The following is a 27,411-nucleotide window of genomic DNA, read 5'->3' on the forward strand; positions in this document are numbered from 1 at the left end:
CAATGAAAAAGCGTTGTTTAAATGTAATTAAATTGTCCATGTTACATTATTACACACAACGATATACAGTACCATTACTTTTGAAATGCTTAATTTTATGTACGGCGCATTGCGCTACTGCTGTTTCAGACGTCACGTGGCTTTGACAGTACATTGTTTACAGTTGCGCACTGTAAATGTGGCCTACAGTTCTGAGGCCCGACAAAGTTATTGTTTTATTTTCAAGCAAATGTTCTCTCTCATGGGCTATGGGTTGGATTTTACATGAAAAGGCATTTTACTATCATAGAGCATTTAGCCCTCTGGTCAGCTCTAACAACGGTATGCTATTTTCTCAATTTCAAGTTGTGATTAGCCTACAGGCGCGCACCAACAGAGGGTCCACAAGACCTGACACAGATCAATGCAAAAACACTCACCAGACAACTTAAAAAAACAATTCTATGATGGCGAACATTAGACTTCTCTTTCACTGTTGCTGTTAGCCTTGGCCAGTGCTTCCCAAACTTCCCGAATGGCTAACTTCCTCCAATCCTACACATTTTGCCATGGGGCAAAGAGAAAATGTGCAGTTTTATAGCTAATCTCATGCCATTCTATATATTTTGCCATAAGGCTGAGAGAAAATCTTGCTTTTTTAAAGCTAATTTCCTGTAATTGTAAACATTTTGCCATGGGACAGAGAGGAAAATGTGTAGTTTTATAGCTAATTTCATGCTATTCTACAGATTTTGCCATGAGGCTGAGAGAACATTTAGCATTTTCTAAGCCAATTAAAGCTCAAATAGGTGTGTTGACTGTGATAAAGGTACTGGATTATGAGCAGTCTTGTTAGGCAGTGGTATGGTGCATATAGCCATAGAAGCACAATGACATATGCCTCAATGCGGTCATATTCGTGGCTTTTTGGGGGTGTGGCTGTCAGTTGTTTTTGGTCACCCATCCCATGAGAGTTAGTCATTCCAGTTAATCTGAATGTCATTCCAGTGCACTGCTTGCTATGAATTCAATCTGATGGGGTTTGCATGTTTAGGTAAAAAGACAAATAATGTCCCATTTTGGAACACTGACAAGTAGATCGGGATGGGCATTTGACATTTTGACTGTTCCAGAACTCGAAAGATTTTATTTCAGTACTCAAGTAAAAAATATATATATATATATACACTGCTCAAAAAATAAAGGGAACACTTAAACAACACAATGTAACTCCAAGTCAATCACACTTCTGTGAAATCAAACTATCCACTTCTAAGTTCCTATGCTTCCTGGCTGATGTTTTGGTCACTTTTGAATGCTGGTGGTGCTTTCACTCTAGTGGTAGCATGAGACGGAGTCTACAACCCACACAAGTGGCTCAGGTAGTGCAGCTCATCCAGGATGGCACATCAATGCGAGCTGTGGCAAGAAGGTTTGCTGTGTCTGTCAGCGTAGTGTCCAGAGCATGGAGGTGCTACCAGGAGACAGGCCAGTACATCAGGAGACGTGGAGGAGGCCGTAGGAGGGCAAGAACCCAGCAGCAGGACTGCTACCTCCGCCTTTGTGCAAGGAGGAGCAGGAGGAGCACTGCCAGAGCCCTGCAAAATTACCTCCAGCAGGCCACAAATGTGCATGTGTCTGCTCAAACGGTCAGAAACCGACTCCATGAGGGTGGTATGAGGGGACGACGTCCACAGGTGGGGGTTGTGCTTACAGCCCAACACCGTGCAGGACGTTTGGCATTTGCCAGAGAACACCAAAATTGGCAAATTCGCCACTGGCGCCCTGTGCTCTTCACAGATGAAAGCAGGTTCACACTGAGCACGTGACAGACGAGCCTGGAGACGCCGTGGAGAACGTTCTGCTGCCTGCAACATCCTCCAGCATGACCGGTTTGGCGGTGGGTCAGTCATGGTGTGGGGTGGCATTTCTTTGGGGGGCCGCACAGCCCTCCATGTGCTCGCCAGAGGTAGCCTGACTGCCATTAGGTACCGAGATGAGATCCTCAGACCCCTTGTGAGACCATATGCTGGTGCGGTTGGCCCTGGGTTCCTCCCCCAAATGCAAGACGATGCTAGACCTCATGTGGCTGGAGTGTGTCAGCAGTTCCTGCAAGAGGAAGGCATTGATGCTATGGACTGGCCCGCCCGTTCCCCAGACCTGAATCCAATTGAGCACATCTGGGACATCATGTCTCGCTCCATCCACCAACGCCACGTTGCACCACAGACTGTCCAGGAGTTGGCGGATGCTTTAGTCCAGGTCTGGGAGGAGATCTCTCAGGAGACCATCCGCCACCTCATCAGGAGCATGCCCAGGCGTTGTAGGGAGGTCATACAGGCACGTGGAGGCCACACACACTACTGAGCCTCATTTTGACTTGTTTTAAGGACATTACATCAAAGTTGGATCAGCCTGTAGTGTGGTTTTTCCACTTTAATTTTGAGGGTGACTCCAAATCCAGACCTCCATGGGTTGATACATTTGATTTCCATTGATAATTTTTGTGTGATTTTGTTGTCAGCACATTCAACTATGTAAAGGAAAAAAGTATTTAATAAGATTATTTCATTCATTCAGATCAAGGATGTGTTATTTTAGTGTTCCCTTTATTTTTTTGAGAGTGTATTTATGTAGAACACAAGGCCCGCACTGGAAAAAAATGTGTGCATTTATCTATATGCTAACAGATCACAACAATGCCTAATTTATCATAACCATTACGGATAAATCCGAATTGCTAAATTGCTCAATATATATTCAGTCAATAAAAAAAGCAAGTGCCATTTTAAGATTAATTTATTGAAACTGTAATATCAACTGGTTATATTATATTGTGGAACATAATCTTCAAAAAGCAGTAACCTCAGCAGTGGCGCTTGCTTGTAGAAGCCTATGGCTGTGCAATGGCATAGCCTTTTTTTGTTAATTTAGCAGACAAGACACTCTTATTTCCCGAGCCCTTATCGCAGTCAAGACACCTACAGTGGGGAGAACAAGTATTTGATACACTGCCGATTTTGCAGGTTTTCGTACTTACAAAGCATGTAGAGGTCTGTCATTTTTATCAAAGGTACACTTCAACTGTGAGAGACGGAATCTAAAACAAAAATCCAGAAAATCACATTGTATGATTTTTAAGTAATTAATTTGCATTTTATTGCATGACATAAGTATTTGATCACCTACCAACCAGTAAGAATTCCGGCTCTCACAGACCTGTTAGTTTTTCTTTAAGAAGCCCTCCTGTTCTCCACTCATTACCTGTATTAACTGCACCTGTTTGAACTCGTTACCTGTATAAAAGACACCTGTCCACACACTCAATCAAACAGATGGTCAAGAGAGCTGTGTAAGGACATCAGGGATAAAATTGTAGACCTGCACAAGGCTGGGATGGGCTACGGGACAATAAGCAAGCAGCTTGGTGAGAAGGCAACAACTGTTGGCGCAATTATTAGAAAATTGAAGAAGTTCAAGATGACGGTCAATCACCCTCGGTCTGGGGCTCCATGCAAGATCTCACCTCGTGGGGCATCAATAATCATGAGGAAGGTGAGGGATCAGCCCAGAACTACACGGCAGGACCTGGTCAATGACCTGAAGAGAGCTTTGACCACAGTCTCAAAGAAAAGCATTAGTAACACACTATGCCGTAATGGATTAAAATCCTGCAGCGCACGCAAGGTCCCCCTGCTCAAACCAGCGCATGTCCAGGCCCATCTGAAGTTTGCCAATGACCATCTGGATGATCCAGAGGAGGAATGGGAGAAGGTCATGTGGTCTGATGAGCTGAAAGTCCGTATTGCCCAGCGACAGCCCCGAAACCTGAAGGATCTGGAGAAGGTCTGTATGGAGGAGTGGGCCAAAATCCCTGCTGCAGTGTGTGCAAACCTCGTCAAGACCTACAGGAAACGTATGATCTCTGTAATTGCAATCAAAGGTTTCTGTACCAAATATTAAGTTCTGCTTTTCTGATGTATCAAATACTTATGTCATGCAATAAAATGCAAATTAATTACTTAAAAATCATACAATGTGATTTTCTGGATTTTTGTTTTATATTCCGTCTCTCACAGTTGAAGTGTACCTATGATAAAAATTACAGACCTCTACATGCTTTGTAAGTAGGAAAACCTGCAAAATCGGCAGTGTATCAAATACTTGTTCTCCCCACTGTATTTTATAGTTTAAAAAAATAAACATTTTGTAATATACAGAATAAACAGAATATTTTTCCAAATGGAAATAAGTTGCCAGTGCGAAATGATGCGCATCTCGTGCCTGGAACAGTTATTCTCAGTGATCATTTGAAACGGGGCTCAATTTGGCGAGTTGAAAGACAATTATTTTCAGGGTTACAAACCAAGATCTGTCTTTTCGATATACAGATGTTCAATCTAGTTTATTCAGCCTGTTCTTTTGGAATTTTCTAAATGGATGAACAATTCCACATTGAACACTCCATGGTGATAAATTACAGCCAAAACATCTGTTTGGTTATTAGGTACGGTGCATTCGAAAAGTATTCAGACCCCTTGACTTTTTCCACATTTTGTTACGTTACAGCCTTATTCTAAAATGGATTAAGTTGTTTTTTCCCCTTATCAATCTACACACAATACCCCATAATGACAAAGCAAAAACAGTTGTAAAAAACAACTGAAATATCACATTTACATAAGTATTCAGACCCTTTACTCAGTACTTTGTTGAAGCACCTTTGGCAGCAATTACAGCCTCAAGTCGTTTTGGGTATGACGCTACAAGCTTGGCACACCTGTATTTGGGGAGTTTCTCCCATTCTTCTCTGCAGATCCACTCAAGCTCTGTCAGGTTGGATGGGGAGCATTGCTGCACAGCTAATTTCAGGTCTCTCCAGAGATGTTCGATCAGGTTGAAGTCCAGGCTCTGGCTGGGCCACTCAAGGACATTCAGACACTCCTGTGTTGTCTTGGCTGTGTGCTTAGGGTCGTGGTCCTTCGCCCCAGTCTGAGGTCCTGAGAGCGCTGGAGCAGGTTTTCATCAAGGATCTCTCTGTACTTTGCCCCGTTCATCTTTCCCTTGATCCTGACTAGTCTCCTAGTCCCTGCCGCTGAAAAACATCCCACAGCATGCTGCTGCCACCACCATGCTTCACCGTAGGGATGGTGCCAGGTTTCCTCCAGATGTGAAGCTTGGCATTAATGCCAAATAGTTCAATCTTGGTTTCATCAGACCCAGAGAATCTTGTTTCTCATGGTCTGAGAGGCTTTAGATGCCTTTTGGCAAACTCCAAGCGGGCTGTCTTTTACTGAGGAGTGGCTTCCGTCTGGCCACTCTACCATAAAGGCCTGATTGTTGGAGTGCGGTAGAGATGGTTGTCCTTCTGGAAGGTTCTCCCATCTCCACAGAGGAACTCCTGAGCTCTGTCAGAGTGACCATCGGGTTCTTCACCTAAGCTCAATTTCGAGTCTCATAGCAAAGGGTCTGAATACTTATGTAAATAAGGTATTTCCGTTTTTTATTTTGAATATATTTGCTAACATTTCTAAAAATCTGTTTTCGCTTTGTCATTATGGGGTATTGTGTGCAGATTGAGGATTTTAATTTTTTTAATCCATTTTAGAATAAGGCTGTAATGTAACAATGTCTGAATACTTTCCGAATGCACTGTATATGCTTAATGATTCTGATGAAAATACTCTTTGTTTTTATCAAACAAAAACTTTGCATATTGTCAGAGTAGAACCTGTCTATTTTTAGGGGTGAATCATATCTAGATTTCTTTCAAATTTATGGGCGAAGCAAATCAAATTTCTAATTAATTGTATTTGTCACATGCTCCGAATACAACAGGTTTAGACCTTACCGTGAAATGCTGACTTACAAGCCCTAAACCATTCAGGATATATATAAAAAATATAAACTCAGCAAAAAAAGAAACGTCCTCTCACTGTCAACTGCGTTTATTTTCAGCAAACTTAACATGTGTAAATATTTGTATGAACATAACAAGATTCAACAACTGAGACATAAACGGAACAAGTTCCACAGACATGTGACTAAGAAATTGAATAATGTATCCCTGAACAAAGGGGGGTCAAAATCAAAAGTAACAGTCAGTATCTGGTGTGGCCACCAGCTGCATTAAGTACTGCAGTGCACCTCCTCCTCATGGACTGCACCAGATTTGCCAGTTCTTGCTGTGAGATGTTACCCCACTCTTCCACCAAGGCACCTGCAAGTTCCCAGAATGTTTTCTGGGGGGAATGGCCCTAGCCCTCACCCTCCGATCCAACAGGTCCCAGACGTGCTCAATGGGATTGAGATCCGGGCTCTTCGCTGGCCATGGCAGAACACTGACATTCCTGTCTTGCAGGAAATCACGCACAGAACGAGCAGTATGGCTGGTGGCATTGTTATGCTGGAGTGTCATATCAGGATGAGCCTGCAGGAAGGGTACCACATGAGGGAGGAGGATGTCTTCCCTGTAACACACAGCTTTGAGATTGCCTGCAATGACAACAAGCTCAGTCCGATGATGTTGTGACACACCGCCCCAGACCATGACGGACCCTCCACCTCCAAATCGATCCCGCTCCAGAGTACAGGACTCGGTGTAACACTCATTCCTTCGACGATTAACGCAAATCCGACCATCACCCCTGGTGAGACAAAACCGCAACTCGTCAGTGAAGAGCACTTTTTGCCAGTCCTGGCTGGTCCAGCGACGGTGGGTTTGTGCCCATAGGCGACGTTGTTGTCGGTGATGTCTGGTGAGGACCTGCCTTACAACAGGCCTACAAGCCCTCAGTCCAGCCTCTCTCAGCCTATTGCGGACAGTCTGAGCACTGATGGAGGGATTAACTCAGGCAGTTGTTGTTGCCATCCTGTACCTGTCCCGCAGGTGTGATGTTCGGATGTACCGATCCTGTGCAGGTGGTCTGCCACTGTGAGGACGATCAGCTGTCCGTCCTGTCTCCCTGTAGCGCTGTCTTAGGCGTCTCACAGTACGGACATTGCAATGTATTGCCCTGGCCACATCTGCAGTCCTCATGCCTCCTTGCAGCATGCCTAAGGCATGTTCACGCAGATGAGCAGGGACCCTGGTCATCTTTCTTTTGGTGTTTTTCAGAGTCAGTAGAAAGGCCTCTTTAGTGTCCTAAGTTTTCATAACTGTGACCTTAATTGCCTACCGTCTGTACGCTGTTAGTGTCTTAACGACCGTTCCAGAGGTGCATGTTCATTAATTGTTTATGGTTCATTGAACAAGCATGGGAAACAGTGTTTAAACCCTTTACAATGAAGATCTGTGAAGTTATTTTGATTTTTACGAATTATCTTTGAAAGACAGGGTCCTGAAAAGGGGAGGTTCATTTTTTTGCTGAGTTTATGTTTTCTCTAAATAAGTTTTGTTGCACATATTTAAAGGTCAAAACACTGCATTTCAAACAATCTTGAATAATCTAATGAATTCAGGACTTGTTAAATTATACCTAGGCTAAATATAAGCCTTCAACCATAAGACCCACTAATAATTTAATTATTTTATCAAAATAGTTTAACCTGCTTTTTTCAATAATCACTGATCTGGCTTTCAAGTCTATGAAAATGCCCTTTTTGTTACAAATTTTACCAGAACGATGCACATGCACAAAATGACCAACTTCTGGTAGCAAGCAATATAGAAAATGAACAATCTTTCAAGCACAAGCCCATCTGCTAGTGAGTAGCCAGCTAATCTTTATATTTAAAGTCTAGCGAACTTGGATCTATTTTCTTGCTAGCATGGTAGAACAGTTGAACTGTAATGAATACACCCTCCTGTCTACTGTTTGTTTGAACAACATAGCCTGTTCACTTTGTTTAGATGTTGAAATCAAGTGGCCTACCTGAAAAATATGCTTATTTTTCAGAATGAGAATAAGTTGTCAATTCCTTCTATACATGTAAATGTGTCTTTTTTTTGCTCATTGCACATTTTATAAAACACAGACTAGACAGCTAGCACATAAGTCTGGCTAAAATGCTGCTAGCGGTACATGGTAGAAACTGAGCATTAATTTTCAACAATTATGTTAATTGATACTTCAGTCTTAGTAGGGTCTGCTCTGTTCAACATTTTGGGAGTTGAGACAAAAAGGGTATCGTTACAAAGGTTAAGTTCTCCTCTATTACAGTAAAAATAATGTCTCAATGTGTTTGTGTCCATATGACCGATCTTGTTGGAACAACCTCAAATGCAAACAGTGAGTTGAAACTTCTTATTGTTAGAGCGGAAGAAGATGATCTTTGAGTGAGCGGAGGGGAAAGGGAATTTAGGGAGAAGAATGGTGTGATGCTTGGCTTGGTTAATTTTTGTTGCCCTCAAATGCACATGTACAAATGGAACACTAGAGTCAAAGCAATGTAAAATCCAGCATCCAGGACAGTGTTAAGGCTGGTTTACAGTAGGGATGGGCATTTGAAATTATTTCACTATTAGAATAATATCATGAATTGTTTCAGATATCCGGATACCGTAAAACGTCAATTAAACGCTGAGTTCAAATATGAAGCTCACACTGAGCTGGATGTAACACACTTCAAAATAAGAGTCTCTTGATTTGTCATGCCAAAATTAGTCCTGCATTTCCTATTTTAAAATAAGAGTCCCTCGATTTGTCATGTTTTCTGTTGTTTTTCAGACCCATTTTTTTATTTAATATTTTTTATAAATATTACACACCAGAATGGACAGCCATACATGGCTTTATTTTGATATGACAAATCGAGGGACTTTTATTTTGACACAGGCACTGCGTCTACCTCAGTTCTGTACTTGAACCAGTTGTTGTTATCAGGGGTTGGAAGCAAAATTATTTTCCAATCGTTTCATTCTGAGCAGAACCATTATTTTTTTCGTTCCATTCCACTGTTCCCGACCAGAAAAATAAAATTCTGAACCGGTTTGAACCCCCAAAAAGTACTGGTCTATATAGTTTCTTTCTGTTCCTTTTTAAACCACTGAAATCATTTTTTTACATTTAGCTCAACATTAAATTACTACAACAATCAGTGCGGATAGAGCAGCCTGCTATGTAGCGGGAACGCTATAGTTGTTTACATGTGTGATGGAATGACAAGTGTAGGGCGCTAAATGCAACTGACATTTTGCTGGTGGGGAGAGAGGATGCCGGAGGAGGCTTTGGCTTGAAGGGCATCTTGTAATGACATATTATCTGAATTAGGCCCACAGAATTATACTGCTTCTATGGAGGAACTTTTAATGCCTTTGAACTTCAGAGAGTTGGCGTAACCTTGGGCCAGAGCAAGCTAACTATTGAAGAAGCTTGCTAGTGCAGAGCGACACCAGAATTAAAAACTTGTCTTACCTTTTTGTAGTTAATAAATCCAATGTGAAATGTGATAACTACAGCATCCCTAACTAGCATTGAAATAGTGAATCCATTCTTCTCTAATTAAAAATCTCTCTCCCTATCTTCTAAATCACACTTGTAACGTTAGTAGGCTACAGTAGCCTATGCTTCAGAGGGGGAGGGGCAGGTAGCCTACACACACACCAACACTGGCAAAGACTTTCAGCTGGCAGGCAGACACTAGAATAAGTTTCTGATTGACAGAGGGAGTGCTTTGTTGCGTTTTTTGTGGGACTGGAAAAAAATCCTGGGAACATAAAATAACGTTATTAACCGGTTGCCATGTGTTTTAAAAAAATGGTTCTGTTCTTGAACGGTATAAATCACTTTCGTTCCCGGTTCTGATTCTGTTTCTTGAAAAAGTGTTATTTTCCATTTTTTGGTACTATTCCCTGAACCGGTTCCAACCCCTGGTTGTTAGGCTATTTGTAATCTCGGAAACCCAGAAATAAAATTGTGCGTAATTGTGTCAGGTGCTCATTAAGCTCTGGAACGAGGAGGACACTAGAACGAGGAGGACACTAGAACGAGGAGTGGAAGGAGGGCGGTAGCTCCACCACCCCTCTCTCTCAAATTCACCCTACACCCACTTTACATTTTAGTCATTTAGCAGACGCTCTTATCCAGAGCGACTTACAGTGAGTGCATACATTTTCATACTGGCCCCCTGTGGGAAACGAACCCACAACCCTGGCGTTGCAAGCGCCATGCTCTACCAACTGAGCTACAATAGGCATAAAATATATTGGGGGGGGGGGGGTGACCATTGCTGACCGTTCAGGCCTGTCCGTTGCTCAATGAATAACAAAACATTTGAGACCCTGATGTTAATGAAATGCAATCACCATCTTAAATGATTAACCAAGATCTAAAATTGTCGTTAAAGAACCATAGGCTATGACAATGATGTAGTTATTCTGAAAAATAAATGTTAAACAGTAAAATAAAATCTGTTTGGTTTATATTTGTATTACTTTCCATTATTTTGATTGATATATGTTAATGTTTAGCATGTTTAAAAACAAATCTTCAATCATTAAGTATTTCATTCTAGGCTATTAAGATGAATATCTGAAAGCCCTCCAAACCATGTGCTAATGATAATATATTTAAACGAATTCAATTACAGTGGGGAAAAAAAGTATTTAGTCAGCCACCAATTGTGCAAGTTCTTCCACTTAAAAAGATGAGAGAGGCCTGTAATTTTCATCTTAGGTACACGTCAACTATGACAGACAAAATGAGAAGAAAAAAAATCCAGAAAATCACATTGTAGGATTTTTAATGAATTTATCTGCAAATTATGGTGGAAAATAAGTATTTGGTCACCTACAAACAAGCAAGATTTCTGGCTCTCACAGACCTGTAACTTCTTCTTTAAGAGGCTCCTCTGTCTTTAAGAAGTTTCTCAATACTTTGTTATATAACCTTTGTTGGCAATGACACAGGTCAAACGTTTTCTGTAAGTCTTCACAAGGTTTTCACACACTGTTGCTGGTATTTTGGCCCATTCCTCCATGCAGATCTCCTCTAGAGCAGTGATGTTTTGGGGCTGTCGCTGGGCAACACAGACTTTCAACTCCCTCCAAAGATTTTCTATGGGGTTGAGATCTGGAGACTGGCTAGGCCACTCCAGGACCTTGAAATGCTTCTTATGAAGCCACTCCTTCGTTGCCCGGGCGGTGTGTTTGGGATCATTGTCATGCTGAAAGACCCAGCCACGTTTCATCTTCAATGCCCTTGCTGATGGAAGGAGGTTTTCACTCAAAATCTCACGATACATGGCCCCATTCATTCTTTCCTTTACACGGATCAGTCGTCCTGGTCCCTTTGCAGAAAAACAGCCCCAAAGCATGATGTTTCAACCCCCATGCTTCACAGTAGGTATGGTGTTCTTTGGATGCAACTCAGCATTCTTTGTCCTCCAAACACGACAAGTTGAGTTTTTACCAAAAAGTTCTATTTTGGTTTCATCTGACCATATGACATTCTCCCAATGTCTGGATCATCCAAATGCACTCTAGCAAACTTCAGACGGGCCTGGACATGTACTGGCTTAAGCAGGGGGACACATCTGGCACTGCAGGATTTGAGTCCCTGGCGGCGTAGTGTGTTACTGATGGTAGGCTTTGTTACTTTGGTCCCAGCTCTCTGCAGGTCATTCACTAGGTCCCCCCGTGTGGTTCTGGGATTTTTGCTCACCGTTCTTGTGATCATTTTGACCCCACGGGGTGAGATCTTGCGTGGAGCCCCAGATCGAGGGAGATTATCAGTGGTCTTGTATGTCTTCCATTTCCTAATAATTGCTCCCACAGTTGATTTCTTCAAACCAAGCTGCTTACCTATTGCAGATGCAGTCTTCCCAGCCTGGTGCAGGTCTACAATTTTGTTTCTGGTGTCCTTTGACAGCTCTTTGGTCTTGGCCATAGTGGAGTTTGGAGTGTGACTGTTTGAGGTTGTGGACAGGTGTCTTTTATACTGATAACAAGTTCAAACAGGTGCCATTAATACAGGTAACGAGTGGAGGACAGAGGAGCCTCTTAAAGAAGAAGTTACAGGTCTGTGAGAGCCAGAAATCTTGCTTGTTTGTAGGTGATCAAATACTTATTTTCCACCATAATTTGCAAATAAATTCATTAAAAATCCTACAATGTGATTTTCTGGAAAAAAAATAGCTGGAGTGTCCCTTTTTAATAGCGACAATCAATACAGTATTGTAGCATGGATAGAGTGATGGCTATATCATAAGAAGGTTATATTGAACCAATACACTGAGTATACAAAACAAAACTGCTCTTTCCATGACAGACTGACCAGGTGAATCCAGTTAAAAACTATGATCCCTTATTGATGTCACTTGTTAAATCCACTTCAATCAGTGTATATGAAAGGGAGGAGACAGGTTAAAGAAGGATTTTTAAGCCTTGACAATTGAGACATGGATTGTGTGTGTGTGTGTGCCATTCAGAGGGTGAATGGGCAAGACAAAAAATGTAAGTACCTTTGAATGGGGTATGGTAGTAGGTGCCAGCCGCAATGGTTTGAGTGTGTCAAGAACAGCAATGCTGCTGGGTTTTTCACGCACAACAGTTTCCCGTGTGTATCAAGAATGGTCCACCACCCAAAGGACATCCAGCCAACTCCTTGTGGAACACTTTCGACACCTTGTACAGTCTATGCCCTGACGAATTGAGGCTGTTCTGAGGGCAAAAGGGGGTGCAACTCAATATTAGGAAGGTGTTCCTAATGTTTAGTAGACTCAGTGTATATTTGTATAATTAGCCACAAAGAGCCTGTGAGATGAGTTGTAGTAGAATAAATGTGTTGTACAAGTTAGCAGCGTCCTCAGCTAAGCCACAGCTTCCCCTTGGCGGCGACAGACAGCTCGCTCTCTTTGCTCTACAACACTGTGCCGTCTAGCTCGTTCCACATCCATTCGAGGGCTCCGCTGGCCGAGACGTCCAGGTCGCTCTCCACTGTCCGTCCTCATCTTCGTCAGTGTTACAACTGCCTCTCCCCCCAAGACGCAAATCTTGTTTTTCTATGAGTTCAGCCGCCCTTTAAACATCATTTGAGCAAATATGTGCATGTTGAACTTATGGAAATGACAGCACAGGAGCACCTGTTTGTGTATAAGTATTTGTTTGCTTGGACCCCCACCTGTCCATGGCCCAGCAGCATTGAGAAGGGACTGGTAAACGATCAATATAAGCCACAGTTATTGTTGCGCCGCAGAATAACAGGCAGCCAACTATCGTCAAAAGTCCAAAACAAACAGTTGGGGAAAACATACCGATTCACTCCAGAACTCCCATATGTCCCTTTACTGTGGGTTCGGGTCCCAACAGGGATTGCCCAAGCCGATTTTATAAAGAACATTTCCTTAGAGGGCATATTTATTTTATTAACCCTTATTTTACCAGATAAAGTTGACTGAGAACATATTCTCTTTTACAGCAATGACCTGGGGAAGAGTTACAGAGGGGATGAATGAGCGAATTGGAAGCTGGGGGTGGTGGCCATGATGGGTGGCAATGATGGTAATGAGGGAATTTAGCCAGGACACTGGGGTTAACACCCCTACTCTTACGATAAGTGCCATGGGATCTTTAGTGACCACAGGGAGTCAGGACACCCGTTTTAACGTCCCATCCGAAAGACTGCACCCTACGCGGCGCAATGTCCCTGTCACTGCCCTGGGGCATTGGGATCTCCTTTGACCAGTGGGAAGAGTGGGCCCTACTGGCCCTTCAACACCACTTCCAGCAGCATCAGATCTCCCATCCAGGGACCGACCAGGCTTAGCTTCAGAGGCAAGCCAGCAGTGGGATTCAGGGTGGTAAACTTAAGCAATACGGCCCGAGGGGGTGTGGTATATGGCCAATATACCACGTCTAAGGGCTGTTCTTAGGCACAACGCAACACGGCGTGCCTGGACACAGCCCTTAGCCATGGTATATTGGCAATATATCACAAACCCCCAAAGTGCCTTATTGCTATTATACTGTAAATTGGTTACCAACGTAATTAGAGCAGTAAAGTAAATGTTTTGTCATACCCGTGGTATACGGTCTGATATACCACGGATGTCAGCCAATAAGCATTCAGGGCTTGAACCACCCAGTTTATAATGCTGCATTACTGTGTTGCAGAAGAGAGAGAGAGATTTTGTTTGTGTGGAGGGCAGTGTCGTCATGTGTGTGATAGGTAGGCAGCAGGTGATTACTCTGCAGTCTTGGTTTGTCTCCCCTCCCAACCAAGGGTTCAGTCAGCCACTGCTTGGGATCTTTTAGGTTTGACTTGTTCTGTGTCCTCACCCTAAAAAAACTACACTGTCTTCCTCTGACATATTCCAGACACTCCTTTGTGCTGAGCTCGACTCTCTCCCTCTCAGGTGCAACCACTGCAGATTTCAGAGGTGGTTTCCCCCACTTTGGCTCGTTGTATATATGGCACAGTAATGGGGAAAAAAACAAGAACAAATAACCATGCCAGGCTTTGTTGGATTTCATAGGGCCAGTGGAGGGGATTACAATTGCTTGGTTACTAAGGAGGAGGGATAGCCTGTTAGCAGCCAGAGTTTGTAGTACAGTTGCCTACTTTTCCCTCTGTTTTGAAGGAGGCCACAGGATTACTTTGTCAAACTAGGGCCGGTTTACCAAAAGCATCTTAAGGCTAAGTTCATTGTTTCAACCTTCATAGGAGCTCGTAATCTAATGCCTGCATTGTTTCAACCTTCGTAGGAGCTCGTAATCTAATGCCTGCCTCAGACCACTTGTAGAACAGCTAAGTGCGTCATTAGATACTTTTTTACCCCCAGCACTAGAAGCAAGCAGTTGGTCAGTGTTTTATGCTGTGTCACTCTTTTTGAACTTTTGTTGACGGTTTCAATTAGTCCGTTCTGTAGTTGACCACTGTAATTTGGTTGTTCTAGGATCACCAGATAGTATGCCTGTGTTCAGTCTGTGGATCCCTCTGAGCGTCAGGTCTATTTACCCTAGTTTAATTTCATTTGGAAACGTGTGTGTGTGTCACAGCTTCACCAGCTCTTGCAAAGCCATAGTCTGCTTGACTTGCTCTTAGATATGGGAGCGATTTTCCTAGATTCCCTGTCAACAACACAATTCATGCCTACTGCTCCTCTCCACTCTACATTCTCATTGTTCCTCATTTGGCCAATTATTCATTTTTCCACCTGCTTCTCTAAACTCTGGAATCTACCAGGTATCATGACTGGTCAGGAGTGGCTGATCTCAAGGCAGTCCTTAACAGTTTGCTAATGTTCATGACACAGCATATCTAAGCTCAAATATGATAGGGGTTTCAATGCTCATCGTATATGCAAGTATCTGTTTGTGTCTGCTTTACCTTCACTCAAATGATCACCCAAAACTACTCCATCCAGTCTACGCCTTAATTAAGGTCTGAGTTGTTTGATTCGATTCTGCATTAATGGGGAAAGGTCCCACTTGATTCAACAATAGACTGTACCTTCCACTGATATTGGCTATGTCTGTGTTCATTAAACTTTCTGTCTCTCTCTTCCTCTTTTTCTGTATCTCCTCTCTTTCTCTCTCAGTATGTATGACCAACTGTCCCACCCTCATTGTGACGGTGGGCCTCCCAGCGAGAGGGAAGACCTACATCTCCAAGAAACTGACCCGCTATCTCAACTGGATTGGTGTGCCAACCAAAGGTACTAGGTCAAGCTTTTTCTCTCTCTCACACACGCATAGACACAAACACACAGGGAATAGGGTTTACCCTATAAACATGTTTATCTTGACTAAATGTATCTCTGTGTTGTTTAGAGTTCAATGTGGGTCAGTACAGGAGAGAGTGTGTGAAGATCTACAAGTCTTTTGAGTTTTTCCATCCAGACAATGAAGAGGGGCTGAAGATCAGGAGGTGAGGCTGGAGAAGGGCTGATGGATTGAAATGCATGGGTCAAGTTAGGTCTAACCCAACACTATTCACTTATCTCATTACATGCCAAAGTTACAGGGAATAGGCTCTTTATTGGGCTCTACTAGGCAGATACAGTTGAAAGAAAAAAGAGTAGTAGCTATTTACATTAATATCTACAAAGTGCATTTTGACCAGTTGCTTTATATTAGCAAAGTTTGAATTCATTTCATTCTCATAGATCTGTACCTACACTGTCACTTTAAGGAGTTTCCAGTCATCTTTCTGATTCTGTTGTGTACGTGTCCACCCATAGGCAGTGTGCACTGACGGCGCTGAATGATGTGCGCCACTACCTGACTGTGGATGGAGGCCAGGTGGCGGTGAGTAGAGCAGATCAGGCCCACGGTGACTTTTGTTTGGTTCATGATCACAGTGTGAATGAGGATGTTGATGAATAGTGGGAAAAGGGTGCACATGCCAAGAAAAGAAAGTTATTTCTTGCTTGGTAATTACATTTACTGAATGTATTAATGTACATGTATTCAAATGCCAGGGCTGGCTTGAATGTTCAATTCAATATACAGGTATGTAATTAATCTAGGCTACTATGCAAAGAAATAACTTGTGTTTTGGCGTGTGCACCCTTTTTCCCCGCTATTGCTCTTCAGTCTACAAGACTTGTTTGGGTAAGCGCCGCAACTCATATACATGTTCATGTTTTGCTTGGTGCTGCCGGGACTCCTAACCTGAATGCAATGAGGATGTTGTGACTGACTGGAGTTTGACCTTCCTTACCTCAGGTGTTTGATGCCACTAACACCACCAGGGAGAGGAGATGGACCATCACCAGGTTTGCAGAGCAGAACGGCTTTAAGGTATGGAACCCCAGGACCAGGCATTAGTATCTGTAGTTATTGCCTATTCATTGGCTTCACTACCTTTCGTATACTGTACAGTATATTTCACTGTATTGTATTTATACTAAATCTTCATTTTCAACCTCCCAGGTGTTCTTTGTGGAGTCTGTGTGTGAAGACCCTGATGTCATTGCGGAGAACATAGTGGTGAGTGACATCTCTGCTATCTTTCAGCACTGTGCATGTGCCACTGGTTTTATAAAAGATCAGACATGATCAAATTTAATTGCTCATAAAATTCAAGACTTCTGCTTTATAATTGATATTCCTGTGTGACAGGCCTCCTGATGAAGAATGTGTACTATCTTTCTGTTGATATGCCCTGGCAAACTTTCAGAAATGAAGCAAGATGTTTTTCCTCTCTTTCTCTTTTTCTCGACTCATTTCCTCTTACTGTCTGTATTTCCTGTCTGTCCGTGCAGCAAGTGAAGCTGGGTAGTCCTGACTACATAGATAGTAATACAGAGGAGGTAATCGAGGACTTCATGAAGAGAATCAAGTGCTACGAGAACTCTTACCAGCCACTGGACGAGGTTCTAGACAGGTGAGCACACACACACACACACACACATACACACACTAGTGGTTTCAGAATATGCTCTGACAAGATACTGGACAAGTGAGAATGCAAACACACACTCAGAATACACATGGACAAGGTCAGCAGTCTTTTAATCTCCTCACACTGCTATTAGATCTGATAGTCACTCATACTCCATCCCCTGCCCCAGGGATCTGTCCTACATTAAGATAATGGACGTGGGCCGGAGGTACCTGGTGAACAGGGTGTTGGACCACATCCAGAGCCGCATCGTCTACTACCTGATGAACATCCACATCACACCACGCTCTATCTACCTGTCTCGCCATGGAGAGAGTGACCTCAACGTCAAAGGACGCATCGGAGGAGACTCAGGCCTGTCTGACAGGGGCAAGGAGGTTTGTTGGTTTGTCTGTCTGTCTTTTCGTAATAAAAATATATACAGTACCAGCAGGGGCGGTGTGTTCATTAGGGCGATATGGGCGACGCACTGCCAAACGGGAAAAGGAAGGGATTTTTTTTCTAATCAATTATATCACGGCAACAGTAGTTATTAGTGTTCTAATCTAGACGTCTGATCTGCCACTAAATGTCCAATCAGGCTAAAGTCGTGCTTCAAATGGGCCCGCCCATTTTGGGGCGATTTCAGTCAGGTTGAAAATCGCCCAGAAGTGTCTCATAGCCTCTCATGTAAAATCTTTTTTTTTTCCAAATATCAGAGCTTTCAATACAATCTCTATGGGTTCCGGGAGGGCTTGCACTTACGCGCTTTCGTCATACGTAACATAACTAAGAAAAGAGCGGGTAGCAGCGTCAATCAAGATGGCTAGCGTTCAGTGCAACTCGATTGTCTCTTTGAAAGAAGTTCGTTTTTGTCGGCGAACAAATCAAGATAAATTGGCAACGAAACAATTAGGACCTCCCAGACCAAATTTAATAATTCAACAGGTTTCTACTAAAGGGGGAAAGTCCTACACCCGAGGATTTTCCAAAAATTGTGCTGTCAAAGACCCACATGGATAGCTGTTTGAGATTGTCTGCTTTGGGGAGAGTGAACATTGCCACTCAACTGGATGAGGGATACAGGCTAGCTGTCCGCCGCCACAACGATGAGGTTAGCAAGAACTGCCACATCCTCAGCCGGCTAATCCAGTGTGTGAAGTTTTGCGGAGTGTTTGAGTTAGCTTGCGAGGCAAAGATGAAACGGAGGGCTCCACCAACCCTGGTATTTTTCTTGGACTTGTCAACTTTGTGGCACAATTAGATGAGGTGTTTGATGACCATCTTAAAAATGCTAAAGTTTTCAAGGGAACATCAAAGACCATTCAAAACGAGCTACTGGAGTGTATGCTAGCTGTCATGAGGGAACATATTGTGGAGGAGGTGAAGTCGGCGAACTTCGTAGCTATCCAAGCTGACGAGACCACGGACGTTTCTACACAGACACAGCTGGTGCTTGTGCTGAGGTACATAGATAGCAAGAAGATTTTATTTTTTTCCTGGGGCTTTTTCACAAAATCATGCCCCACGTCGACATTCTGTACCAGAAGCTACAGAAGAAGGACATCGATGCTGTCTTCATCAAACGTGCCCTCGACAGCTTCACAAGGAGTGTGCAGGCCATAAGGTAAGATTAAACAATATCATTCGATCTTTCTCAAAGCAGAGCTTTATTTGAAAATGTATGCATGAAAGGAGACATCATCATATTTACAAATCTATACAATTGGCCAGAATATGGTTGTTCATTTTTACAAAGCCATACAGATAGCTGTGTTTACCTTTTCTAGAAATTATTTTCAAATTCTGTTTTCAGGCAAAATGTCTATCACTGTTCATTTTCACAAATCTATACAAGAGGGAAGAATATGGAAGTCTATAAAAATTCTTATTACCAATAACTTGCATCAATGTTTTCAGTAGCCTCTATCAAAAGCTCCTGCTTGCTTGTTGTGAATTATGCTCAGGTGCACATATTTCCAATTCAACCATGAGGCCTTTTTGAAGCAAGTAATGTGTATATCAGTATTGACTTATATGCTGCCCCTGTCTTCATGTTGTTGCTGGACATATCTTTTTTAAAATGTGTGTAGGTCACCTAAATCATCAGAAAAATTGCCCCCCCTGAGAATTTTTTCAGGAGCCGCCACTGAGTACCAGTCAAACATTGACACACCTACTCATTCCAGGGTTTTTCTTTATTTTTACTATTTTCTACATTGTAGAATAATAATGAAGACCTCAAAACTATGAAATAGCACATATGGAATCATGTGCTAACCAAAAAGTGTTAAACAAATCAAAATATTTTTGAGATTCTTCAAAGTAGCCACCCTTTGCCTTGATGACAGCTTTGTACACTCTTGGCATTCTCTCAACCAGCTTCATGAGGTAGTCACCTGGAATGCATTTCAATGAACAGGTGTGCCTTGTTAAAAGGTAATTTGTGGAATTTCTTTCCTTCTTAATGCATTTGAGCCAATCAGTTGTGTTGTGACAAGGTAGGGGTGGTATACAGAAAATAACCCTATTTGGTAAATGACCAAGTCCGTATTATGGCAAGAACAGCTCAAATAAGCAAATAGAAACGACAGTCCATCATTACTTTAAGACATGAAGGTCAATCAGTCCGGAAAATGTCAAGAACTTTGAAAGTTTCTTCAAGTGCATTTGCAAAAACCATCAAGCGCTATGATGAAACTGGCTCTCTTGAGGACGGCCACAGGAAAGGAAGACCCAGAGTTAGCTCTGCTGCAGAGGATAAGTTCATTAGTGTTAACGGCACCTCAGATTGCAGCCCAAATAAATGCTTCACAGAGTTCCCAAACACATCTCAACATCAACTGTTCAGAGGAGACTGTGTGAATCAGGCCTTCATGGTCAAATTGCTGCAAAGAAACCACTACTAAAGGACACCAATAAGAAGAAGAGACTTGCTTGGGCCAAGCAACACGAGCAATAGACATTAGACCGGTGGAAATCTGTCCTTTGGTCTGATGAGTCCAAATTTGAGATTTTTAGTTCCAACCGCTGTGTCTTTGTGAGACGCAGAGTAGGTGAACGGATGATCTCCGCATGTGTGGTTCCCACCGTGAAGCATGGAGGAGGAGGTGTGATGGTTTGGGGGTGCTTTGCTGGTGACACTGTCAGTGATTTATTTAGAATTTAAGGCACACTTAACCAGCATGGCTACCACAGCACACCAAGTGTTTAACACTTTTTTTGGTTACTACATGATTCCATATGTGTTATTTCATAGTTTTGATGTCTTCACTATTATTCTACAATGTAGAAAATAGTCAAGATAAAGAAAAACCCTTGAATGAGTAGGTGTGTCCAAACTTTTGACTGGGACTGTATGTAACATCATCTTTCTCTCCCTTGCCTGTTGGTCAGTTTGCAAAGAGTCTGGGGAAGTTTATCCAGGAGCAGAACATTAAGGATCTGAAGGTGTGGACCAGCCAGATGAAGAGAACCATCCAGACAGCTGAGGCCGTGGCTGTGCCCTACGAGCAGTGGAAGGCTCTCAACGAGATAGATGCTGTAAGTCTGTGTGTGTGTGTGTATGCAACATGTGTTTGTATTTTGGCCTAAAATATGAATTGAATGTATCCTTTTAATTTCAATGATATTGATGTCTCCTAAGCCTGCTGTTAAACGAATGATAGGTATATACTTAGATAGAAACAAAGTGAGGTGGTTCCCATGTCTCCTAACCCTGCTGTTAAACAACTTGTTGTTTTGCTTTGTCTCCCCCTCCCAGGGTGTGTGTGAAGAGATGATGTATGAGGAGATCCAGGGACATTTCCCTGTGGAGTTTTCACTTAGAGACCAGGACAAATACCGCTACCGCTACCCTAAAGGAGAGGTGAGTCCATCACAGCACAAACACTGACTGACATCTCAAAGTGTGTGTGTGTGTGTGTGTGTGTGTGTGTGTTAACAGGCCTCTGATTGTCCCCTCAGTCCTATGAGGACCTGGTGCAGCGGTTGGAGCCAGTCATCATGGAGCTGGAGAGGCAGGAGAACGTCCTGGTCATCTGTCACCAGGCTGTCATGCGCTGCCTGCTCGCTTACTTCCTGGATAAGAGCGCAGGTACCGTATATAACTTTTTTTTTTTAAACACCCCCCAGTATTACAGCTTAATTCCTACTATTCAATAACAAACTGAGCATATAGGAGAGTGAGTGTTCTGCATGCGCTGTTCATCAGTCATGATCAGATAAGCATTGGTATATGATTTCAGTAGCTCTAACACAACTCAATTGAATCCATTTAGGCTATTACGACATTGTTCTGTTTTTGTTCTTCAGAGGAGCTGCCTTACCTGAAGTGCCCTTTGCACACTGTACTGAAGCTGACCCCTGTGGCTTATGGTGAGTACACTATTATCAATAACTGTACTATATATGCCAGTGAAACTGAATATCATGCACTCAGAAATGTAATTCCTCTGCTGGAGGTGTAAAACACGAAAGGGAACATATTTCAATATGTTATGCTCTTGTGAAGGCTGGTTGAATTCTGGCAAAGAGTATGTTCTTTTATCTCAGCATGTCTACAGATTCTCCCTTCTCCCTGTTTTTGTTTGCTTGGAAGTGTAGATACTGGAGACAGAAGAAACTGTTTAACCTAGCATTTATAGCGGCTAAGAAATGCATTGCCATTAATTGGAAGGTTGGTTATACTCCCACAATGTCACAATGGATGGCAGAAATGTCAAGTTATATATCACTAGATTTGATTTATTACAAGATTAAGGGTATACTGGGCAACTTTCATAAGGTCTAGATGCCTTATATGGAATACTGTACGACAAAAGGAGTCTATTGAAAACATGCCCACGTCAGGGGAGATACCTATTTAGACAATCCCTAGCTGCTGGGCTGCTCAGTTCTGGCCCTGGGGGTCTGCTGTACTGTTGGTTGTCACTCTGGCCTAACACACCTGAAACCAATAATTAATGGTTCACTAAGATCCTAAAGCTGAGTGGGGTGTGTTGGGTTGGGGCGCTGCAGGGCAGTGGACCCCTAGGGGCAGGACGGGGCGATTCAGCTATATTGTGTGCAAGTAAAAAGAGCTCTACAGTACTATTAGACCTATGATATGAATTACAGTGCCCTCTGTAATTATTGGGAGAGTGAAGCATTTTGTCTTATTTTGGCTCTATACGACAAAATTTTGGATTTGAAATCAACCAATGACTATGAAGTTATTTTCATCCAAATCGGGTGGACCGTTTAGAAATTACAGCACTTTTTGTACATAGTCCCCACATTTTAGGGGAGCAAAAGTATTGGGACATTCACTTTTATGTGTATTAAAGTAGTAAAAAGGTAAGTATTTGGTCCCACATTCATAGCACTCAATAACTACATCAAGCTTGTTGGATGCATTTGCTGTTTGTTTTGGTTGTGTTTCAGATTTTGTGCCCAATATAAATTAACGGTAAATAATGTATTGCCATTTTGGAGTCACTTTTATTGTAAATAAGAATATAGAATGTTTCTAAATACTTCTACAATGTGGATTCTACCATGATTACGGATAATCCTAAACGAAAAGTTAGACGCAGAAATATCATACCCCAAAACATGCTAACCTCTCACCATTACAATAACAGGCGGAGGTTTGGGGGGCATGATATTTCTGCGTCTATAACTCTCGGACTCATCATTATTCACGATTCATTCAGGATTATCCATGATCATGGTTGCATCCACATTCATGTAGAAGTGTTTATAAACATATTCTGTTCTTATTTACATATTTTTTTTAAAGTGACCCCAAAAGGGCCATATTAGATTGTGTACAAATGCAGGAAATGAGCTTTAGATGCCCAAAATATTCTGAGGGAGGACCCCAAGACCCACCGCCAGGTTATGTCCCCCCCACTTCTATACTGAACAAAAATATAAATGCAACATGTAAAGTGTTGGTCCAATGTTTCATTGAGCAGGTGTGGCATATCAACAAGCTGATTAAACGGCATGATCATTACACAAGTACACCTTGTGCTGGGGACAATAAAAGGCCATTCTAAAATGTGCAGTTTTGTTACACAACACAATGCCACAGATGTCTCAAGTTTTGAGGGAGCGTGCAATCGGCCTGCAGGAATGGCCACCAGTGCTGTTGCCAGAGAATTTAGTGTTAATTTCTCTACCATAAGCCGCCTCCAACGTCGTTTTAGAGAATTTGGCAGGACGTCCAACAGGCCTCACAACCACAGACCATATGTATGGCGTTGTGTGGGCGAGCGGTTTGCTGATGTCAACGTTGTGAACAGAGTGCTCCATGGTGGTGGTGGGGTTATGGTATGGGCAGGCATAAGCTACGGACAACGAACACAATTGCATTTTATTGATAGCGATTTGAATGCGCAGAGGTACCGTGACGAGATCCTGAGGCCCATTGTCGTGCCATTCATCCGCCGCCATCACCTCATGTTTCAGCATGATAATGCACGGCCCCATGTCGCAAGGATCTGTACACAATTCCTGGAAATTGGAAATGTCCCAGTTCTTCCATGGCCTGCCTACTCACCCATTGAGCATGTTTGGGATGCTCTGGATCAACGTGTACGACATTGTGTTACAGTTCCCGCCAAAATCCAGCAACTTCGCACAGCCATTGAAGAGGAGTGGGACAACATTCCACAGGCTGCCATCAACAGCCTGATCAACTTTATGCAAAGGAGATGTCGTGCTGCATGAGGCAAATGGTGGTCACACCAGATACTGACTGGTTTTCTGATCCACGCCTCTACCTTTTTTTTAAGGTATCTGTGACCAACAGATTCATATCTGTATTCCCAGTCATGTGAAATCCATAGATTAGGGCCTAATGAATTATTACAATTGACTGATTTCCTTATAAGAACTGTAACTCAGTAACATCTTTGAAATTGTTGCATTTTGTATTTTTGTTCAGTATAAAACCAAAGTTGCGCCCCTGCTTTATTCCATGCATATTTACTCCAATGACATGTATTTATCCATTTGATTCGGAACACCTGGGTACTTGTGATCCAGTTCAGTCAAGTTCAATACCACTGTAAAACAAAACATTTCACTGCACTTATATTTTATGTAGTGTTGATCTGTGTATTAAACACAGTGTACTGCTGCTGCTCTCTAGTGGTCTGACGAAGGAATATAAAAATGAATCGTCCCTCAATCTCTTTCCTTTCTATTGTTTTGGTTTGTCTCCCGTCCTGTCCATGTAGGCTGTAAAGTAGAGTCTGTCTGGTTGAATGTGGAAGCTGTGAACACCCACAGGGACAAGCCAGAGGTAGGTACCCCAGACAGAAGCACCCTTACAGGCTTGCACTCTCAAAAGCCTTGTTCACACTGCAGGCCTTAATGTTCAAATAAGTTTTGTTTTTCAAATACGTTTTGGACTACTGACTGTCCAAACAGCAAGTTACAAGTGACCAAATCGGATTTGTGTGTTTAGACAGCAGTCATTTGCTGACAAGGCTACACTAGTTGTCATAGTAATGACAGGTGTGTGTGCTGTGGTGTAGTCTTAAAAACCACTGTTCAGATGCAGGGAAAATAACCGAATCGGATATGCAAATAAATAGGATTTGAGTCACTTCAAACTGCCAATGTGAACACGGCTAAACAGCGAGAGAAAGAGTTTTAGTTTAATTAAACTAACCTTATGTGTCTTGGTGCTGACTGCTCTCTCTCTCTTTTCATTGTACAGAATGTAGACATTTCACGGATGCCGGAAGAAGCCCTGTTCACAGTCCCCGCCCACCAGTGATGAGTGACAGCGCCCACAGGCTAGATTCAATCAGTTCTTCCTTAACCCGCGATAACCGACAATTGCATAGCAGTTTCATTGTTTTTATTTAGGTGATGTCGGAGGTGTAACTGCGTTGGAGCTGTCAAATCAGCAAGCGACTCCCGGCGTTATACCTATTGCGGACATTGCCATTGGCTGTGCCGAGTCGCATTAGTAATAATCCCATGCAGCCTTGTTACAAGTTCGAACACTGGACTGTGTTGTAATCTACACCTCGATTAGGCTGATATGAATCCTCATTATTTCTATATAGCCTACACTTTCTCCTTCTGAACTTCTAACGTGAGTGGGACGGGTGTGGCTTCGTGAAAATGACCGCACGAGCAGCCGATCAGATTTGACAGCTCTAAAGCAGTTACACCTCCAGCACCGCCTAAACACCAGCTATGCGGGTGTCAGCTATCACTGGTTAACGATTGTTCTGATTGAATCCAGGCCAAGACTCCAAAGGGACATCACTCACCATGGCCACTTCCTCTACTCAATCAGCAATCAATCCAAATTGCAATTTTAAAAAGAATCCTCGCAGCGGGATTTGAAAGGACCGCATCCGGATCTTTCATTGCACATATTTCTATTTCAAGCGGCAATCAGCAGAGGAAACAATAACGAAGCGTACTCCCCGCCCCGGTTTTCAGTAAAAAGCTGAGGGATGGGCTGGAGAAATGGAACCACTCTCAAATTCATAGAGCTATGGATGCAAGGGCTGACTATCAAAATTAAGAGTTTACGATGTTGAGGCTATATAGTATTTGTTTACATTTACTTTGTTTACAAACATTGGAGTAAAACAAGCTTATATTTTGGGTTCTGATGGAGGCATTTATAAGTTATATTCTTCAACAATCATTCATTTATAAGTCCAAAAATGTATGTAGCAACTGCTGATTGCCCCCTTTTTAAGATTCGTAAAAACAAAAAGAAATACTTGTATAATCTTTGTTTTTTTCACCTGATTTTTATCTTTCCTTCTGAGCAAAACCGGCTGTGTTTAGACAGGCATCCCAATTCTGATATGGTCTTTTGATCAATCACATCAGATCTTTTCACAACAGATCTTTCTCAGAGCTGATCTGATTGGTCAAAAGACCAATTAGTGAAAAAAATAACCAGAATTAGGCTACCTGTCTAAACGCAGCCATCTAGACAACTGGAATCCAGTTCAATGGTGATTCACCCCACTATCGGGGTATGTGTGCCTGTGAGTGTGTTTTGTATGTGGATGAGTGTATTATGAACAAAGTAAGGACAATCTGATGTGAAACCTATTTTATATGCATGACATATGGCTTTTATTCAAATTGTAGAGTTGAGCTCTTCTGAAAGCGTCTGACACTGGGTGCGTTTACACAGGCAGCCCAATTTTGAAATGTCCACTAATTTGACTTTTAACCTATCAGATCAACTCTTTTGCCAATAATTTGGCAAAGATCAGAATTGGCTGCCTGTGTAAACTAAATGTAGTACTCCTTGTTCTTAGTATTTTAGTTTTTGTCCAACCATTTGTCTGTTAACAAGTTTTTGAAAAGTGTTTTATTTAATGAATTTCCTATTAAACCAACTATTGCATTTACACGCTGCAGAAGATGTGATATTTGGAATCTGACTCTAATTGGGGACATGAATTGTTGTAGGTAGTATTTTTTTATGTCTGGTATAAAATCAGGCTGTCCCTATAAAGGCGGTTTTGCACATCAATTGTTTTTTATCAAGTTAATCTTCGTCTAGTTAAAATCTAAACTGATTGCCAAGTTTGTTTTTCATGTTGCATCAGTGATCTGCTATATCTAGAATGTGTTTTGCTCTATTGTTCAATGTCTAAAATGCTGCTGTAGTTTAGTAGCACAGTAGTAGTTGCTGACATGCGTATCTGTGGTACCATGACAAATCAATTGAAATAACTACTAATATCTGTGTATACGCATAAGTAATGATCACCATAATAATCAGTTGTCAGTAAATCGCTCACTGGTTTTATATAGTTTTCAGCATGTTCACCATGTCTTGTTTGTTCATTTTGCCTTGTTTGTCAACTTGCCAAGAATGATGCATTCAATGTAAATATCTACATCATCCAAATGGAATAAATATTTTATGGAATAAATATGTTGAGTTAAATCTCTTGCTCTATTCTTCTGCTAAAGAAAATGAGTCTTCTTGAAGCGTTTCCACTCTAGGCTTGGCCTTAACTGTCCATTGAAAGTCTCACTTTTAAAACCTCATCTGTTAACTCATACCCAAATAATGTTTTTGATTCATCCTATACTTGTATTTGTGGTAAAGCATAAATGAGAAACTTTTTTATTTTTTACTCAAACTTGTGTTTGAGGTAAACGGTTTAAAAAATGC

General features: G+C 42.2%; 1 protein-coding gene across 2 annotated transcripts in view; it reads left to right on the plus strand.

Moving 5' to 3' along the window:
• The window catches only part of LOC121575232 (6-phosphofructo-2-kinase/fructose-2,6-bisphosphatase 4), a 71,828-nt gene extending 46,532 nt beyond the window's left edge, over positions 1-25,296 (plus strand). For both annotated transcript variants that reach the window (XM_041888198.1, XM_041888197.1), the window contains exons 2-14: positions 15,460-15,576; positions 15,692-15,788; positions 16,102-16,168; positions 16,589-16,663; positions 16,796-16,852; positions 17,128-17,249; positions 17,437-17,644; positions 20,643-20,789; positions 21,010-21,114; positions 21,213-21,342; positions 21,561-21,623; positions 24,476-24,540; positions 24,961-25,296. In XM_041888198.1, the coding sequence (XP_041744132.1) occupies positions 15,460-15,576; positions 15,692-15,788; positions 16,102-16,168; positions 16,589-16,663; positions 16,796-16,852; positions 17,128-17,249; positions 17,437-17,644; positions 20,643-20,789; positions 21,010-21,114; positions 21,213-21,342; positions 21,561-21,623; positions 24,476-24,540; positions 24,961-25,020 (1,313 nt within the window). In that variant the 3' untranslated portion in view covers positions 25,021-25,296. The remainder of the gene's footprint in view (positions 1-15,459; positions 15,577-15,691; positions 15,789-16,101; positions 16,169-16,588; positions 16,664-16,795; positions 16,853-17,127; positions 17,250-17,436; positions 17,645-20,642; positions 20,790-21,009; positions 21,115-21,212; positions 21,343-21,560; positions 21,624-24,475; positions 24,541-24,960) is intronic.
• Positions 25,297-27,411: the final 2,115 nt, after the last annotated feature.

Source organism: Coregonus clupeaformis, chromosome 10 (genome assembly GCF_020615455.1).
Source record: "Coregonus clupeaformis isolate EN_2021a chromosome 10, ASM2061545v1, whole genome shotgun sequence".
Classification (NCBI taxonomy): Eukaryota; Metazoa; Chordata; class Actinopteri; order Salmoniformes; family Salmonidae; genus Coregonus; species Coregonus clupeaformis.